Source organism: Hemiscyllium ocellatum, chromosome 44 (assembly GCF_020745735.1).
Source record: "Hemiscyllium ocellatum isolate sHemOce1 chromosome 44, sHemOce1.pat.X.cur, whole genome shotgun sequence".
Classification (NCBI taxonomy): Eukaryota; Metazoa; Chordata; class Chondrichthyes; order Orectolobiformes; family Hemiscylliidae; genus Hemiscyllium; species Hemiscyllium ocellatum.
In genome coordinates, this window is record NC_083444.1 from 11,115,339 (window position 1) to 11,133,572 (window position 18,234).

At 51.3% G+C, this 18,234-nt stretch overlaps 1 protein-coding gene across 1 annotated transcript in view; it reads left to right on the forward strand.

Annotated features, from left to right (window-relative positions):
• The window catches only part of LOC132835130 (polyamine-transporting ATPase 13A3-like), a 69,755-nt gene that overhangs the window by 42,130 nt on the left and 9,391 nt on the right, over window positions 1–18,234 (forward strand). The window contains exons 18-30 of the mRNA XM_060854449.1: window positions 94–247; window positions 1,916–2,036; window positions 2,688–2,812; window positions 3,591–3,766; window positions 6,981–7,112; window positions 8,352–8,431; window positions 9,942–9,984; window positions 12,232–12,341; window positions 12,458–12,554; window positions 13,393–13,465; window positions 15,549–15,726; window positions 16,742–16,923; window positions 17,887–17,975. Coding sequence (XP_060710432.1) covers window positions 94–247; window positions 1,916–2,036; window positions 2,688–2,812; window positions 3,591–3,766; window positions 6,981–7,112; window positions 8,352–8,431; window positions 9,942–9,984; window positions 12,232–12,341; window positions 12,458–12,554; window positions 13,393–13,465; window positions 15,549–15,726; window positions 16,742–16,923; window positions 17,887–17,975 — 1,560 coding nt within the window. The remainder of the gene's footprint in view (window positions 1–93; window positions 248–1,915; window positions 2,037–2,687; window positions 2,813–3,590; window positions 3,767–6,980; window positions 7,113–8,351; window positions 8,432–9,941; window positions 9,985–12,231; window positions 12,342–12,457; window positions 12,555–13,392; window positions 13,466–15,548; window positions 15,727–16,741; window positions 16,924–17,886; window positions 17,976–18,234) is intronic.

The window sequence follows — 18,234 nt, forward strand, 5'->3', positions numbered from 1 at the left end:
AGGCCGCTGCTGCCAGCGTGATACGCTGCACTTTGTTCCTCCCTGTGTCTTTGGCCGCCTTTGGTTGATGTTTTCCGTCTCGCTTCCCTGCAGAATTGCTATGAGATCGGCATCATCAGCCAGTTTCCCTTCTCCTCAGCGTTACAGCGCATGAGTGTGATAACGCGGACTCTGGGCGAGAGGCGCCTAGCAGCCTACATGAAGGGGGCGCCGGAGACGGTGGCCAGCCTGTGCAAGAAAGAAACGGGTCAGTCTGCAGTTCTCCTTCACAGCCACGGGCCGGGTCGTAAACCATCCCACCTCCTCGCCTCCGTCTGCCTGCTCTGACCCCTCCTCCGTCTGCCTGCCCTGACCCTCCTCGCCTCCGTCTGCCTGCCCTGACCCTCCTCACCTCCGTCTGCCTGCCCTGACCCTCCTCGCCTCCGTCTGCCTGCCCTGACCCCTCCCTCCGTCTGCCTGCCCTGACCCTCCTCGCCTCCGTCTGCCTGCCCTGACCCTCCTCGCCTCCGTCTGCCTGCCCTGACCCTCATCGCCTCCATCTGCCTGCCCTGACCCCTCCCCGTCTCTGTCTGCCTGCCCTGACCCTCCTCGCCTCCGTCTGCCTACCCTGACCCTCCTCGCCTCCGTCTGCCTGCCCTGACCCTCCTCGCCTCCGTCTGCCTGCCCTGACCCCTCCCCGTCTGCCTGCCCTGACCCTCCTCGCCTCCATCTGCCTGCCCTGACCCTCATCGCCTCCGTCTGCCTGCCCTGACCCTCCTCGCCTCCGTCTGCCTGCCCTGACCCTCCTCGCCTCCGTCTGCCTGCCCTGACCCTCCTCGCCTCCGTCTGCCTGCCCTGACCCTCCTCGCCTCCGTCTGCCTGCCCTGACCCTCCTCGCCTCCGTCTGCCTGCCCTGACCCTCCTCGCATCCGTCTGCCTGCCCTGACCCTCCTCGCATCCGTCTGCCTGCCCTGACCCTCCTCGCATCCGTCTGCCTGCCCTGACCCTCCTCGCATCCGTCTGCCTGCCCTGACCCTCCTCGCCTCCGTCTGCCTGCCCTGACCCTCCTCGCCTCCGTCTGCCTGCCCTGACCCCTCCCCGTCTGCCTACCCTGACCCCTCCCCCATCTGCCTGCCTGACCCCCCTCGCCTCCGTCTGCCTGCCCTGACCCCCCTCGCCTCCGTCTGCCTGCCCTGACCCCCCTCGCCTCCGTCTGCCTGCGCTGACCCCTCCCCGTCTGCCTGCCCTGACTCTCCTCGCCTCCATCTGCCTGCGCTGACCCCTCGCCTCCATCTGCCTGTCCTGACCCCCCTCGCCTCCGTCTGCCTGCCCTGACCCCCCTCGCCTCCGTCTGCCTGCCCTGACCCCCCTCGCCTCCGTCTGCCTGCCCTGACCCCCCTCGCCTCCGTCTGCCTGCCCTGACCCCCCTCGCCTCCGTCTGCCTGCCCTGACCCCCCTCGCCTCCGTCTGCCTGCCCTGACCCCCCTCGCCTCCGTCTGCCTGCCCTGACCCCTCCCCGTCTGCCTGCCCTGACTCTCCTCGCCTCCATCTGCCTGCGCTGACCCCTCCCCTGTCTGCCTGTCCTGACCCTCCTCGCCTCCATCTGCCTGAGCTGACCCTCCTCGCCTCCATCTGCCTGCCCTGACCCCTCCCCGTCTGCCTGCACTGACCCTCCTCGCCCCAATCTGCCTGCCTTGACCCTCCTCGCCCCAATCTGCCTGCCCTGACCCTCCTCGCCTCCGTCTGCCTGCCCTGACCCTCCTCGCCTCCGTCTGCCTGCCCTGACCAGCCCCATCTGCCTCATAACTGGGAATTCCAGTGCAGCGTACTCGGGAAGGTGGTGTGAATGTGAATCCTCCCAAGTTCCTGGAAAAGCCAGAGTCCCTGGATGAACCCAGGGCTGTGACAGCTCCTTGACCTTCCCCTTTTGTGGCAGTTCCAGAGAATTTTTCGGAGGTCTTGGAGAAGTACACTCAGCAGGGCCTGAGGGTGATCGCCGTGGCCCACCGCAAGCTGGAAGCGAAGCTGACTTGGCACAAGGTGCAGAACGTCAACAGGTAGGAACAGATCGCGCCGTGACCGTGCTGAATGGTGCAGCAGGGCTTGAGGCCCGAATGGCCTGGGCCTGCACCTAGTTTCTGTGTTTCTCTGTGAAGAGCTTTGGAGCTGCCTGAGAGGCGCTATATAAATGCAAGTCTTTGTTTCGTTCCCACGTGTACTTGCCAGCAGAGATCACAAGACTGGGAACAGGTCCCTGACTCCTAATTTCCCCCTAGTCCAGGATGTCTGCAGGAGTTGTAGCATTCCGTGGGTGTCCTGAGGATTAAACAGTAAATGGTCTGCTGTCTCATATGTGCCTAAGCTGTTTATTCACCAGTGGAATAAGCTTTTAAACATCACCTCTGATGCTAACCAGAACATAGGAGGTGGTCATCACAGTCTGACCTTGCAGCCACCCCTGGTGGGTTATCAGACTTTCGATGTCCCTGGATGTCCTGACTCTCGTTCCTGGCTTTCCCAGACGCTTGCGCCTCACCTCCAGTCTGCCGGCCGGGGGAGTAGGCCACGATGTCTAGCTCGTCTGCCGCAGGCTGGTCCCTGAGGGCACCCCAAGAGCGCTGTGCAACTGGAGCCCCCCCCCCCCCCCCCCCCCCCCCCCCCCCCCCCCCCGCCTCCGGCCTAACTAAGCAATGTGTCTCTCTGTACAGGGCTGTGATCGAGGGCAACATGGAATTCCTTGGACTGATCATGATGCAGAACAAGCTGAAGCCGCGCTCTATTCCCATCCTCAGTGAGCTCCAAAAAGCCTGTATCCGTGCAGTGATGGTGACCGGTGGGTGTTTCTGGGACTAGGTGGGGAGAGTACATGTTAGCGTAGGAAATGCAGCAGCCGATCCATCAAACGCAAATCCCTGCGAACCGCAGTGAGATTAGTGAGCAGATGATCCGTTTTGTAATGGTATTATTTGGGGGATAAATGTTTGGGTAAATCCTGTGCTCCTTAGAGAAATAGAGCAGTGCAAGTTTGCTTAAATTAGGCCCTTCAAGTCCACACCGACCCACCGACGAGTGACCCACCCAAACCTATTTCCCTCTGACTAATGCACCTAACATTATGGGTAATTTAGCATGGCCAGTTCACCCTGACCTGCACATCTTTGGACCATGGGAGGAAACCAGAGCACCCGGAGGAAACCCACACAGACACGGGGAGAATGTGCAAACTCCACACAGACAGTCACCCAGAGGAGGAATTGAACCCAGGTCCCTGGCGCTGTGAGGCAGCAGTGCTAACCACTGAGCCACTGTGCTGCCCTGTGGTTGGGGATATGGAGGGGGTGGTGGGGTTGCATTCAATTCTGGTCTCCCTACGATGAGAAGGATGTTGTGAAACTTGAAAAGATTCAGAAAAGGTTTACAAGGATGTTGCCAGAGTCGGAGGCTTTGAGCTACAGGGAGAGGGTGAATAGGCTGGGGCTGTTTTCCCTGCAGCTGCGGGATGACCATATAGAAGTTTATAAAATCGCGGGAAATGGGTCAGGAGCTGTAAGCAGCATGTCCTAAACCTTCCATTTCTCCTGATCTCCCCCCCGCACCCCCTCGGTTGACAGGGGATAACATGCTGACAGCGGTCTCTGTGGCCCGTGAATGTGGGATGATCCCGCCGAACGGGAAGGTGATAGTCACGGAAGCGTTGCCACCAAAGAATGGCCAGTCTGCCACAATCCACTGGCAGTATGCTGAGGACCCGAGCGTGTGGAAGAAGCCGGTGACGAATGAAACCAAGGTAAGGAAAACTGATGGCGTCGCTCAGTCTGTTCCGCCTTTAGCCACTTGTTAAAACATTGAGTCTGGATGGCACACTCCAGGGTCAAAGACATTACAAGATTCAAGATGTTCTGGGCAAATTCTTCTCGATCCTAAGATCTCTCATCAAGTCATTATTCTTGATGAGCCATTTGCCACGTGAACCCACCACAAACCTGTAAAAGAATATATTGGTTCCTTTTCTAAGTTCCATAATTTCCTTTTCCAGATGTTTATATTTCACGGTCTTTCTTCCCAGGCTTGCTCCAACATGTTCTCCATCCGTGTCGTTACATCCACAATTATTACACGAGTATCTCTTTTTAAAAATGACATCAGGAATCCACAGCTTCCTAATGCTATCTTTAATATGGGGTTCTAAATATGCCACCCATCCTTTCTTTTTGACATATCTGACTAATTTCTCAACAATCTTATTATGTCTTTTAATTCGCACGTTTTTAACTTCTGGGCACCAACCTGGTATGTGAAAAACTGTCTCAACTGAATCATTGCATCTTCTGCAGGTCTAGCTGTTAAATGGTCTTCTATAAGATAATGCTGTTCTCGTTGGATTATAAATTGGAAAAATAATCTTAGCTGTTTTCATATGTCAAGGATGTCAGGCTGTTTGGAGGGAGTGGAGCAGCTCCACTAGATAGATACCTAGGGAATAGGATCTATGCAAAATCACAGAAGTGTAATGGCGCAGAAAGAGGCCATTTGGCCCTTTGTGTGCACACTGGCTCTTCAAACGCACATTGTTACCTACTGCCAGTTTCCTGCTTTGTCCCCATCCCCTTGTGCGTGATTTCTGTTTGATTCGGTTATGTGGAGACTTGGAAAGCTGCGGTGGCCCTCCTTTCTAGAGGAGAGTTTGTTGAGGTTTCCAAGCCCATGAGCGGGATGATTGAATAAGGAACTGGTGGGAAGGTCAGTCACCCGAGGGAGCACGGATCGAAAACAATTGGTAAAATTGCCAGGGCTGGGGATGAGAATGAATATTTTTTTCTGAAGGCGTTGAGTTGAGACGTAGAATGTGCTGCCTGACACTGCAGTGGATGCGTATTCAATAAAATCTTGCAAATGAGAAGCAGTTGACCCGAGGGTAAAGGAGGGAAAAATCAACCAGAGTTTGCTGCTGCCCCCTCACCGGTCAGTGCATGGTTACCTGGTTTAGCTACAGCGTACCCTGTGGTCTGTTTTCCTCCACCATCATGCTTGGCAAATGGGGTAACTTTATTGAGGTAATTGAGGTGGCTGTAGCACACAAGTCAGGAGTGTGATGGAATGCACCCTACTCGCTTGGTTGGTGCAGATCCAGCAAGAAGCTCTTGACGCCGTCTGGGACAAAGCAGCCTGCCATCCCAACCCACGACCTTCTACGTTCACTCTCTCCACCGCTGACGCTCAGCAGCAGCAGCAGTGCGTACCATTGACAAGATGCACAACAACTTGCCCAGGCCGTTTTCCAAATCCAGGGCCCCTATCATCCGGAAGGACAGTGTCGGCAGGTACATGGGATCACCTCCATCCGCAAGTTCCCGTCAAAGCCACTCACCGTCCTGACTTGGAAATATATTGTCATTACTTCAGTGCTGCTGGGTCAAAGTCCCGGAACTCCCTCGCTAACAGTCCACACCACGGCTGTTAAAGGAGGTTCCGTGCTACCACCTGCAGGGCAGTGGCGGGAGGGGCACTAATTGCTGACAGAAGCAAATGTTTAAAATATTTTAAATAAAATTTTAATAATTAATATAATTTAAAATTTGATTTCAAAAAGCACTATCTGTACGATGCCTGTGCTACGGTTTGCCAGTGAAGGAAGGATATTCCCCATGTTACATTTTAGGGGTCTATGATCACCATTCCCTAGTATAGATAGTTGATGACGTCTTTGCAATTCTGAGCGTCCCTGGCGCTGTGAGGCAGCAGTGCTAACCACTGCGCCACCGTGCCACCCGCTATTGTCAGCACAGAGTGTTTTAGTCTAATTGGAATGGTTGGGACGGCATCCTATTCTCGAGCAGAGGTGTGGGGCAACTCTTCCCTCAGTCGCCCTCTTCCCCTTTTGATCTGTCTTCCACTTTCCTGGCGAGGACTGCTCCCTGGGCACCTTCAGATGAGAACGTCTGCCTACCGGGTCTGTCGCTTTAGGGGTTCCCCTCTGTCCCGGGTCTGTTCTGTTCTGTTGGCCCCTGCACAGATCCTCCGGTGTGGATCGAACCTAGCCCTGGTGCGGTTAATCCCAGCACAGAATCTGGTTGCTGAGCTCTCCTGGCCCCTGCATGGCTTTGCAGCGCGAATGTGGCATCTCTCAGTTACTTGGTCCCAGCACAGATTTCCAGGCTGGCCTTGGTGCCTCCTGTCCTGGGTATACCTCTCTCTGAGCCTGGCACTTATTGCTGGATCATATTTCTCGGGGCAGGGTCTTTTCTCTGTGTCAATCAGTTGTCTGAACCTTTTTGGCCAGGGGACAGCTCGTTATGACGTTGGCTGATCATCGTCCCCTTGCCCATCCTTACCATTCTTTCCAAGCAACACGCTGATGATTGGGTGCGTTTGGCGTCAGGTAAGATGCTGCTGTTGAGCATCATGGCCTCTGTTTTTTCTCATATTTCTCTCTGCTTTCATTTTGGAAAGCTAAGCACAGTACTTCTGCCTCACAGCACCAGGGACTGGGTTCGATTCCACCCTCTGGCAACTGTCCTTGTGGAGTTTGCACCATTCTCCCTGTGTCTGCATGGGTTTCCTCCCACAGTCCAAAGATGTGCAGGTTAGGTAGGTTGGCCATGCTATGTTGTCCTGTGTAGTGCAGATTAGGTGGGTTAGCCAGGGGAAATGCAGGCTTATAGGGATGGGGTTGGGGGCTGTGTCTAGGTGGGATGCTCTTCAGAGATCCAGTGTAGACTTGATTGGCCGAATGGCCTGCTTCCACACTGTACAGGTTCTGTGATGAAATAATGCTGTTATAGCTGTTAAATGAAATCCATGCTGTGCAGTAAATAGCAGGAAAATCCAGTTTTTAAGGGATCCCAACAACTAAGTTGTGTTGCTTTCTGTCCTCTACACTAGTGGGACCAGACTCTGTTAAGGTGACGTTTATTTTGAGCAATAAGTACGTACACATGTGCCTTTAGTTTCTCTTAGATCTGATGTTTCAACCTTCCCTCACTGACATCTTCACTTCCCAGGATTTCCATATAAACATAGAGAATCACCGTCTGAAAGAAGGGCCCCAGTCGCCTGAAATCTCCTACCATTTCGCCATGAGCGGGAAGTCCTTCTCTGTGATCGCAGAACACTTCCCGGACTTGCTTCCCAAGGTTAGTCTGCATTTCCTTATCTTGCACTCGCTGTCTCGAGTTCGCTTTCAATGGGAAGGTGTGGGAATGCATGGTGGTCTGACGGCATGTGTGTGTGTGTGTGTGACAAGAGACACTATAAGCAGCTGCTGTCATGGGCTTGGCAGTGTGTTGGCACCTTCCCCGAATACCGGGAAGGTTTACCGGCAAACCTGACCCCATCCTTTTGTTCATGGCTTTACTGAATTGTGGAATCATAAAACATGGCCATTCAGTCCAACAGCTCTGCTGTTAATGCTGTACAAGAGCCTCCTCCCACGTGTGCTGTCAGCATTGTTTCCGTACCGTTTCTCCTCAGTGTACTTATCCAACCTGTTCCAATTTGTAATTTGAGCTGACTTCCTAATTTCATACTGTGCCCATTTTCTCTCTTTGCCCAACCCCCCCACCAAGTATTCTTTCCTTTTTATTTTCTATTCGCTTTCATCCCTCGCTCCTTTCCTTCAAATGTTGAAGACCTGTCTTTTGTGTTTCCAATTCCTTTCTCGTTTCCTTGCATCAATACTTAGTGCTTGATATATCAACATTACACACTTGGCATCCAAGTCAGCAAAACACCCCCAGGACAGATACAGCACAGGCTTAGACATCAAGGAGAGCTGCCTCTACCCTGACTCCATCAAACACTCCCAGGACAAGGACAGCACAGAGTTAGACATCAAGGAGAGCTGTCTCTACCCTGACTCCATCAAACACTCCCAGGACAAGGACAGCACAGGGCTGATGAAGGGCTCTGGCCCGAAACGTCGAATTTCCTGTTCCTTGGATGCTGCCTAACCTGCTGTGCTTTAACCAGCAACACATTTTCAGCACAGGGTTAGACATCAAGGAGAGCTGCCTCTACCCTGACTCCATTAAACACTCCCATCGCAGGGACAGCACAGGGTTAGACATCAAGGAGAGCTGTCTCTACCCTGACCCCATTAAACACTCCCATCGCAGGGACAGTACGGGGTTAGATACAGGGCAAAGTTCTGTCTATACTGTCTCCAGTCAAATACTGCCAGGACAGTGTCAATATGGGGTTAAATATAGGTCCTGTATCGGTAATTCTGTAACTAAGTTGGGCTTGGTCTGTACCATGGGGAGAATTCCGCTGGGAGCTGCTGGAATTGCCAGTGGGTGGATGGATATTTGTGTCTGTGTTGCCTGGGATTTGCCATGAGGAATGTAATGGTCTGTGGTTTGTCCCTTACCCAGCTGCTCCTGTGTGGCACGGTTTATGCTCGTATGGCTCCAGATCAGAAAACTCAGCTGGTGGAGGCCCTTCAGAAAGTGGAGTGAGTATTGACAACAGACTTGACTGAGTGATGCAATGTTCGCAACCCATTACAGTATTAACATCACTGCTCTGCTAGGTTTATCGGAAACCTCCTCTCCGATTACAGTACCTGACACATTACATTTATATAGTACCTTCTGTTGTTGTGAGAAACATGCTGAAGCATTTCATGAGAGTAAGTGTTGGGACAGTTGACCGAGACCTGGGACAAAGGCGTTTCTTAGCGTGCCAATTTTAAGGAGTATATTAAAGATGGAGAGAGAGAGAGAGATGGAGGGGTTTAAAGAGGGAATTCCAGAACATAGAGTCATTGAATCTCTACAGGGTGGAAGTAGGCCATTAAGCCCATCGGATCCACTTCAACCCTCTGAAGAGCATCCCACCCAGATGCATCTCTCCCTCTCCCTCTCCCTCTTCTCCGCCCCCCCGCCCCCTGCCCAAACTTCTGTAACCTTGCATTTCCCAGGGCGATGGCCCTAACTTGCACATCTTTGGACTGTGAAAGGAAGCCCATGCAGACATGAGGAAAATGTGTAAACTCCGCCCAGAGAGTTGCCCGAGGGTGGAATTAAACTCCTGGTCCCTAGTGCTGTGAGGAAGCAGTGCTCACCACTGCGGCACGATCCTGCCCCAGTTAGATTAACTCAATGAATTTCTCAGTGCTGTTAGTGGAACCCACCCCAGTTTATAATTAGATACCATGACTAGGTCCCATGTTCCTGAAAAGCTCACCTCCAGACATGCAATGGTTAAAAGTGGGGACATTTCAAAAGCCAGCATTCAGTGTTGTGGGATGAGAAAGTTTGGGGTTGACCAACAGGAAATGAAGATGGCAGTCCTGATATTGGAGACCATTGCAGGTCTGTGGGCATGGGGGGAACGGGTGAATAGGACCAGAGTGCTTTTCTGGCTGAGCTCCAGTTCACATTGGGTTCAAGGTGCAATTATGCAGTGCACACCCAGAATGCCTGAATCTTCAGCCTTCACTCTCTCCCCAACCACTGATGCTCAGTAGCTCCTGCGACAGCACTGTCCAAATCTGAGATCACTCCCATGTCGAAGAACAAAGGCAGTGTATATGTGGGGATACCGTCCCAGTTCTCCAACGAGCTACTCATATCATCCTGACTTTTACTCATTCCTGGGATGTGGGTATCACTGACCTCTGTTGTCCTGGAGAACGTGGTGGTGAGCTGCCACTTTGAACAGCAGCAGCAGTTTGTGTTGTGTACGTAGTCCCAAAGCACTGTGAGAAAAGGCTTTCCAGGACTCTGACCCAGCTTCAGGAGAGTGCCCGCAGTCAGGATTATTACTGCCAACCTCTTGCCAGGCCCCAGCAATATCGCACTGAAATGTCAGGCCGGATTTGTTGCTCAAAGCCCGGAAGTGGGGCTTCCTGTCTCTGAGGTGAGTGAGCTGCTAGCGTTGGGAATCGTTGGTGGAGTAGGTGCATGCACGTTGTTGAATGAATTAAATAAACCTTGTGGCTTTATTTTGTTTTGAAACAGCTATTATGTCGGAATGTGTGGCGATGGTGCTAATGATTGTGGGGTGAGTAACAACATACGGCCAAAACTATTTGTTGCGATTACTTTTATTACTTACCTTGTCAATCAAGTGCAGTGATCTGTTCAAGTCCAGCCCTGAACGACACTGTGCCCCTCTGTCTAACCCGAGCTCCCTTCTGGATCCAGCTGATGAACCTCAGGAGGGCAGTGAGGGATTGGGCCTAATGTCACTGACTCCAGTAACCATCCTTGGCCCACCATCACGTACAGTGAAAACTCACCTCCAGGTGGCACCTCTGGTCTGCACAATTCTGTTGGCTCCTGATTTATGCTCAGAGCACATTGAGCGCACGCTCAGCAAATCTTCGCCTAGTGTGGGGCTGACCATCCGGCAGTAACCACGCCTGGTCTGACTTCATTTTTCTAAACTTGCTAGTAAACAGCCATAATAACTCTGACTGATCTTGTATGCTTGCTAGCGAACAGCAGCAGTCATCCTGTGCTTGCTAGCCAGTAATCAAAGGCCCGAAACGCTGATTTTCCTGCTCCTCGGATGCTGCCCGACCTTCTGTGCTTTTCCAGGACCACTCTAATCTTGACAATAATCAGAGGCAGTAATGCTGGCTGATCTCAGTTGTGCTCACCAGCTAATGAGCTGGCAGTTCCCCTGCCTGATCTTGCTCTAATATGCCCTGAGGACTGACGGATAACTTGTTTGAGCTCAAGGTCCGATTTGATTTGTGAGCTGTTAACCACGAGGAACTATCTTTACCCCTTCCATCACACTTGCAGCATTTATTATATGAGGAACCCTCTTGCTAATTGGATTGGTAATCTCCCATTCCAATATTTTTTAATGTTCATACCGTGAAAGTGCTGCGTGGTGTATTCCAATGCATTAAAGGAAACATTAATTTGTGTGTGTCAAATATGTAAGTTTTCGTATAACTTGTTTTAAGAATAACGCTTGATTTGACCTGATATATATTTATTTGATTTATTATTGTCACATGTTCCGAGATACAGTGGAAAGTATTGCTTTGCTTGCTATCCAGATAAATCCTGTCTTAAAAAGGAATGCCAGAGTAATAGAACAGACTGCTACAGAGAAGATGCAGTAAAAGACCAACTCTTAAATATGAGAGATTTCCTTATTGGACGCAAATCCGTCTAACTCTGCCCTGATGTAATTTAAAGTCATAAATCAGGAACTGAAAGCTTGCCACAGAAATAGTGACCACAACAACAAAGAAAAGTTATTGTAAACATCGATCTGGTTCATTAATGTCCTCTCGGGGAGGAATTCTGCCGTCCTTCCCTTGTCCGGCCTACTCTGGACTCTTGGCCGGCTCCTGACTTGCCTCCAAAACGTTCATGTCAAGGGGACTTTGGGACGGGCAGCATATGCTCGACTTGCCAGCAGTAGCACTGCTGCCTCACAGCACCAGGGATCTGGGTTCAATTCCACCCTTGGGCGACTGTCTGTGTGGAGTTTGGGTGGGTTTCTCTTCAGAGGGCCAGTGTGGACTTGTTGGGCCAAAGGGCCTGTTTCCACACTGTAGAGAATCTAATCATTCTCCCCATGTCTGTGTGGGTTTACTCCGGTTTCCTCCCATAGTCCAAAGACGGTGGCACAGTGGTTAGAGCTGTCTCACAGCGCCTGAGACCCAGGTTCAATTCCTGACTCAGGTGACTGACTCTGTGGAGTTTGCACGTTCTCCCCGTGTTTGCGTGGGTTTCCTCCGGGTGCTCCGGTTTCCTCCCACAGTCAGGTGAATTGGCCATGCTAAATTGCCCGTAGTGTTAGGTAAGGGGTAAATGTAGGGGTATGGGTGGGTTGTGCTTCGGACGATCGGTGTGGACTTGTTGGGCCGAAGGGCCTGTTTCCACACTGTAAGTAATCTAATCTAATCTACTGTACAGGTTAGATGAATTGGCCACGCAAAATTGCCTGTACTGTTCAGGGATGTGTAGGTTAGGGGAAAATTTGGAGTAGTAGGGGAATGGGTTGGATGGGTTACACTTCTGAGGGTCGGTGTGGAATTGTTAGGCCAAAAGGCCTGATTCCACACTGTAGGGATTCCATGATTATATTAAGGTGAAGGTATATTCTGGATACATCTGAGGAGGATGCTGAATTGGCTTTTGTTATGTTCAGGATCCTCTCGATGATGGGGATATCAGGGGAGGTGCGGTGCTGGTTATGGGGAGGCCTGTGTGGGGTATAACATGAAGCATGGAACGGCCTATTTCTGCACCTTGACATCACACCGCTGTGTCCCTACCACAGGCGCTGAAGCGAGCTCACGCCGGGATCTCCCTCTCGGAGCTCGAGGCTTCCGTGGCGTCACCTTTCACCTCAAAGACTCCGGACATTTCCTGCGTGCCGGATCTCATCAGGTAATGGGGCAGAAATACATTCAGCACCTCTCTGAAGTGGTGTGGCGTGGGGGGGAGGGGAGGGTTGGTTCGCGATCTTCTCCTTGGAGATTTATTAATGGTTTGTTTTTCCTCAGGGAGGGTCGGGCAGCCCTGGTCACCTCGTTCTGCGTGTTCAAATTCATGGCTTTGTACAGCATCATCCAGTATCTCTCCGTCTTGCTGCTTTATTCTGTACGTCAGCTGATTTCTGCACTGACTGGGGCGGGGTGTGTTTGTGTGGGTGTTTGAGAGTGAGACTGGAAGCATGGTCTTGAGTTCTCGCCTGCTGTCTACTGCATCTGGGGTTGGGGAGGTGGGCAACATTGAGAAGGGGGAAGGTGGGTGAACCAACGCAGGGGAGCTGTGGCTCAGGGTGGACCGAGGATTGACAACACGGAGGCAAGTTGGCGAGTGGTGAGAATGGGCACTACAGTGCAGGGAGTGGGGGTGGTGCGCTGTTAGGGGACACGTGGGGAGTCGGGGGGAAGCACGGGAGAGTCAGGCACAAGCTGGTCCTGGTGGGTGGGGTTCACCCGGCCGGGGAATGTGGGGGAAGGTGTGGAGGAGTTTGGAACCACCCTGGGATGCAGCAAGTTAGGCAGAGAGAGAAAGCAGCCTGGGAAAGTGTTGAGGGGTGGCGGGGAAGACCAGGTAATGGACCGAATGGTTGCGAGGCTGGAGAAATAGCCCAGGCAGAGAGTCGATACTGGAGGGCAGTGGGGGAACCTCACAGCAGGGAATTAGAGAGCGAGGGGGGTAGGGGGAGCAGGATGAGAGACTGCTTGGGAGGTATGTAGAGGGTGTGGCATCAACTTAGGGGTCTGGGATGTCATAAAAAATGAGGGCTGTGATAGAAGAGGAAGTGGTATGGATTAGGGAATGCTAAAGGGATGGGAGGTGGGTTTTGTCAGATGGAAGATAGGATGTAAATATTGTGTGCTAGAATAGTTGTGCTGCACATGTCTCGTGACTTCTGCTAGCGTTGAAATGAAGCTTTCTGATGTGACTTTTTGATTGGCTTTGTTTGCAGGTCCTGAGTAACCTGGGAGATGTGCAGTATCTGTTCATCGACTTGGCCATCATCATGTCCATTGCTTTTACAAGTGAGTAAAGGGCACACGGGGTAGGCTGCTTTTCAAAAAGCTGGCTCTTCCTAGAATCAGCGATGGGAGCTAAACCTGCAGCCCCTGACCCCCAATGGGCCCTGATCACGTGCTGACTCCACCCTGACCCTTTAGCTGTTGGTTTGGTCGCAGCCGTGTGGTGAATGAACTAATCCTAGCCCAGGGTTAATAGTAAGCAGGGGAAGGCCTTTGGCATGGTGTAAAAGGCCGCAGAGATCAGACATGGATTCCTGACTCTGCTACACCCTTTGGCTCTGATCCATCATTGTGTAAACTTCAACCTCCTCTGTTCACTAACGTCCACTACCTTTACCCGACAATAATCTTCTGGCAGCAGTCTTGAAGCTTCATTTCACTCCCAGTCTTTTTGGGAATGCATTCCAAATTTCTCCCGACACAGGAAGGGTGCTCTTAAATTGGAAAGCCTTCAGAAAACATTTACCACGATGTTACCATGACTGGAGGGTTCGAACTATAAGGAGAGGCTGGATAGACTGGGACCTTGCTCACTGGAGTGTAGGACGTTGAGGGGTGACCTTCTGGACTTTTATGAAACCTTGAGGGGCATAGATGAGGTGAACAGCAAAAGTCTTTTCCCTGGAGGGGGGGTGTGGTTTTCGAGATGAGAGGAGAAAGATTTTTTTTAAAAAAAGACACGAAGGGCAGTTTTTTTCCACAGAGGTTGGTTCATGTGTGGAATGTGTTGCCAGAGAAAGTGGTGGCTGCAGATACAGTTACTACAATGGAAAGACAAATGCATTGATAGGAAAGGTTTAGAGGGATGTCTGCATCCAGGTGGGACTGATTTAGTTTGGGAAACTTGGTCAGTGTGGACAAGTTGGATTGAAGGGTATGTTTCTGTGCCGTATGACTCTGTGACACTGCCCTCTGAGAGAGGAATTGCTTCCTGATATTACCCCTGAACAGCCTTGAAGGCTCTGCCTCCTTGTTCTAGACACTCTCTTCAGGGGAGAACAGTTCCTTTCTGTGCCTACCTTTTTTTAGATACTGTAACTAACCCACTCCTCGATCTCCTGTAATTTGGGGATTGCAAGCTTGATTGCAGCAACCGGTTGTGGTAACTTCGGCCTTTCAGTCCTGCCTTGGTCGATCTTCACCACAGCTCCTTCAGAGCCAAGGTTCCTGCCCCAGAGCCACTGGCGGGATCGTGAGGTACTCCTGGAAAAGGGTTACGAGCCCTGAGCGAGCTCACTACCTGGCACCCTATGACCCATGGTGACAGTGGAGTAGCAGAAGGATGTCTGGGATTTGGCTGATGACCAAGACAGAGAGAGTGAGAGGGGCTGATTGAAGGTCCACATGTGCTTCTCTTGTTGTTGAAAACTAAATACAGCCAGGGCTGCTTTTCTTGTCATCACGCAGCACAGAAACAGTCCCTTCGGTCCAACGTGCTCATACCAGCCAGACGTACCAATCTGGCCTAGTCCCATTTAGCCCATATCCCTCCAAACCCTTCCTATTCATATACCCATCCAGACGCCTTTTAAATGTTGCAATTGTACCAGCCCCCACCACATCCTCTGGCAGCTCATTCCATGCCCGTACCACCCTCTGCATGAAAAAGTTGCCCCTCAGGTCCCTTTTAAATCTTTCCCCCCTCACCCTAAACCTGTGCCCTCTAGTTTATTTCTTTCCGGGACACGGTCAGCAGTTGTTGTCCCATCCTCATTACCCATGGATCGGAAAAGCTTGCTCAGGCAGTTAAGAGCCGCTCCCATGGCTGGATTTCTCTGGAGCACTACGCCATCTCCCGTAAAGCATCTTGAAATGTTAACTTTGATTTTCTCTCCGAGTGTGCCCCCCGTGGATCCTGGGGACCCCTGTTTTGAAAAAAGGCTGAATTTGAGTCACCGGGAAAGGGTGGTTTTCGAAGGCCTCTGGCAAGCAGCACAACATAAGAGCTGCTCCTGCTTCCTTTGCCTGACTCGAGGTCTCTGGAGCCTGACATAGAGGCAGTCAACGTGGAAGTTAATGTTGGGGACAGTTAGGAGCTGGATCAGAGGGAAGGCTAACTCTGTCCATGTAACTACTTGCCTTGCAGTGAGCCTGAATTCATCCTGGAAGGAGCTGGTCCCACGCAAGCCACCGTCCAGCCTGATCTCAGTGCCGATGCTGCTGTCCGTGTCGATGCAGATCCTCCTCTCGTCGGCCTTTCAGGTCACGGCCTTCCTGCTGGTTAAGGAACAGCCCTGGTACGAGACGTGGACCCCCTCCTCAAAGTAAGAGTTGCTCAGCAGCCATCGCTGAAATGCAGATAATTCACAGAACTTGGGCCTGACTGGCAGGGTCAGCATTTGTTATCTTCTGAATTATCTCCTTGCGTCACTGCAGTCCATCAGGTGTGGGGGAAATCACTGTGCCCTATGCATCGACATCTACGTGCTTGTTGAGATCAGAGCCAAAACGTAGTAATTACAGAGGGAGTTACTTACTCCTGGCCCTGTCCTAGGAGTAAGTGAGGACTGCAGATGCTGGAGATCAGAGTTGAGAGTGTGGTGCTGGAAAAGCACAGCAGGTCAGGCAGCATCCGAGGAGCAGGAGAATCGATGTTTCGGGTGTAAGCCCTTCATCAGGAATGCTTATGGCTCCTTTTCCAGCACCACACTCTCTACTCTGCCCTGGGAGTTTTTGATTGGGGGACAGTGCAGAGGAAGCTTTGCTCGGTATCTAACTCTGTGCTGTCCCTGTCCCGGAAGGGTTTGATAGGGACAGTGTAGAAGGAGCTTTACTCTGTATCTAATCCCGTGCTGTCCCTGTCCTGGAAGGGTTTGATAGGGACAGTGTAGAAGGAGCTTTACTCTGTATCTAATCCCGTGCTGTCCCTGTCCTGGAAGGGTTTGATAGGGACAGTGTTGAGGGAGCTTTACTCTGTATCTAACCCTGTGCTGTCCCTGTCCTGGGAGGGTTTGGTGGGGGGACAGTGTAGAGGGACTGTTACTCTGTATTTAACCCCATGCTGTCCCTGTCCTGGGAGGGTTTGATGGGGGACAATGTAGAGGGAGCTTTACTCTGTATCTAACCCCGTGCTGTCTCTGTCCTGGGAGGGTTTGATGGGGGGGACATTGTCGAGAAAGCTTTACTCTATCTCAGTGCTGATTGTAAATGGCTAAAATGACCATCATGCTTGATTTTGCTCTGCCAATGTTTTAACGTAAACGTTTTGTTTAATTTGTTGGGCTGTCCAAGATGCAAGCTTCATTTAACAGCAAGTGACTGGTCGTCTTCTTTCTGCAGTGTTTGTAATGGGATCCAGGGGAACACCAACGTTTCACTTCACAATGAGTCTGAAGTGGATGAGCACAATATCTCGAATTATGAAAATACGACACTTTTTTTTGTCTCCTGTTGCCAGTATCTGGCAGTTGCTTTTGTGTTCTCGAAGGGACGACCCTTCAGGCAGCCTGTCTACAGAAACTGTGAGTTGAGTGTCTCTGTGTCTTGGGTATTTGTATTAGTCCAAATCACTCTTGGGTCTGGCCCTTCTCTGGGACCCAATGTAGCTTGCTGTCTAGCCGCTGTGAGGTGGGGGTGTTATACTGAGGGAGGGGAAGTTTCCTTTTAGACCCATGAGAAGGAGATTAGGCCGGCCGATCTGGGGGAAAGGAATGAAAGGACCGACCAGGTTACTGAAAGGTCATAGGCTGTGGTGGAGGCTGGTCTGGGACAAAGCCACCAGCAAAGAACATTATGGCCTAACGGCCTGTTTCTGTGTATAGTCATATCCCAAAGGATACTTCATTGAGAAAGGTGACTGTTCTTGTGTCCTGGCCAATCCTCTTCCCACAATTAGTACTGTTGCTGCCAATGGGATCTTACTGTACATTGCTTGACCTTTTATTCTAATGGTGTCCACACTCCAGGCACAAGTGTTTTGTTAACAACAAAGCACTTTTTTTTTAAAAAAAAAATGATCCGGAGTATGCAAATGACTCCATATCAATTCAATACTTTCCTTCGTCCATGTTATCCTCTGTCTCGATGTGCACGGTCTGGAGCAATGTGCTCCTCTCACCCTTGCGATTGTTTTTTCTCATGATCCAGTGATGTTCCCCTCGACTGGTGAGAGCGTGTCAGCCTATTGGGAGGGCCTGCTTATGCTGGATACCACCTTGCAGTCTCCCTCGTTAACAGGGGCAATCCAGATCCCTGTGCTTTACCACCCACTCAGTGAGCATGTCTGGGTTGGGTTACAGGCGGGAATCTAATCGAGGTGTTTGGTGTGGTTATATACGGAATAACAAATGCCCAGGAGTGAGTTACGGGCTGGAATCAATATATAGAATAGCAGATACCCGGGAGCGAGTTAGAGACTGCACTCTTATCAAGGGATTCCGGAGGATCTGAGATTGAGATTATGATCTGATTCTGCTCTTTTTCAGATTTATTTATGGGTTGTATTCTGGTCCTTTACGGTTTCATCATTCTGATTATGATGTACCCAATTGACGCGGTTGATAACTTCTTTCAGGTAAGAGAAGTAGGGATCGTCGCTTGGCTCAGTGAAGGGTTGAGGAGGTGCTAATCCACAATCATTGTGCTAGATACCATGGCTACACTCTGAGGCGCGATTCAAGCCAAGGCCCAGTGAGGAAAATGTATGTCTGCAATATAAGGCCCGCTTTCAATGTGGATTCTTGGTCAAGTTGGGTGTTTTGGTGGAGCAGTGTGGTCTCTTCTGCTTCTCAAGGGGGTGGGTGGGAGTTGCTGGTGGAACACGGAGGAGAGGG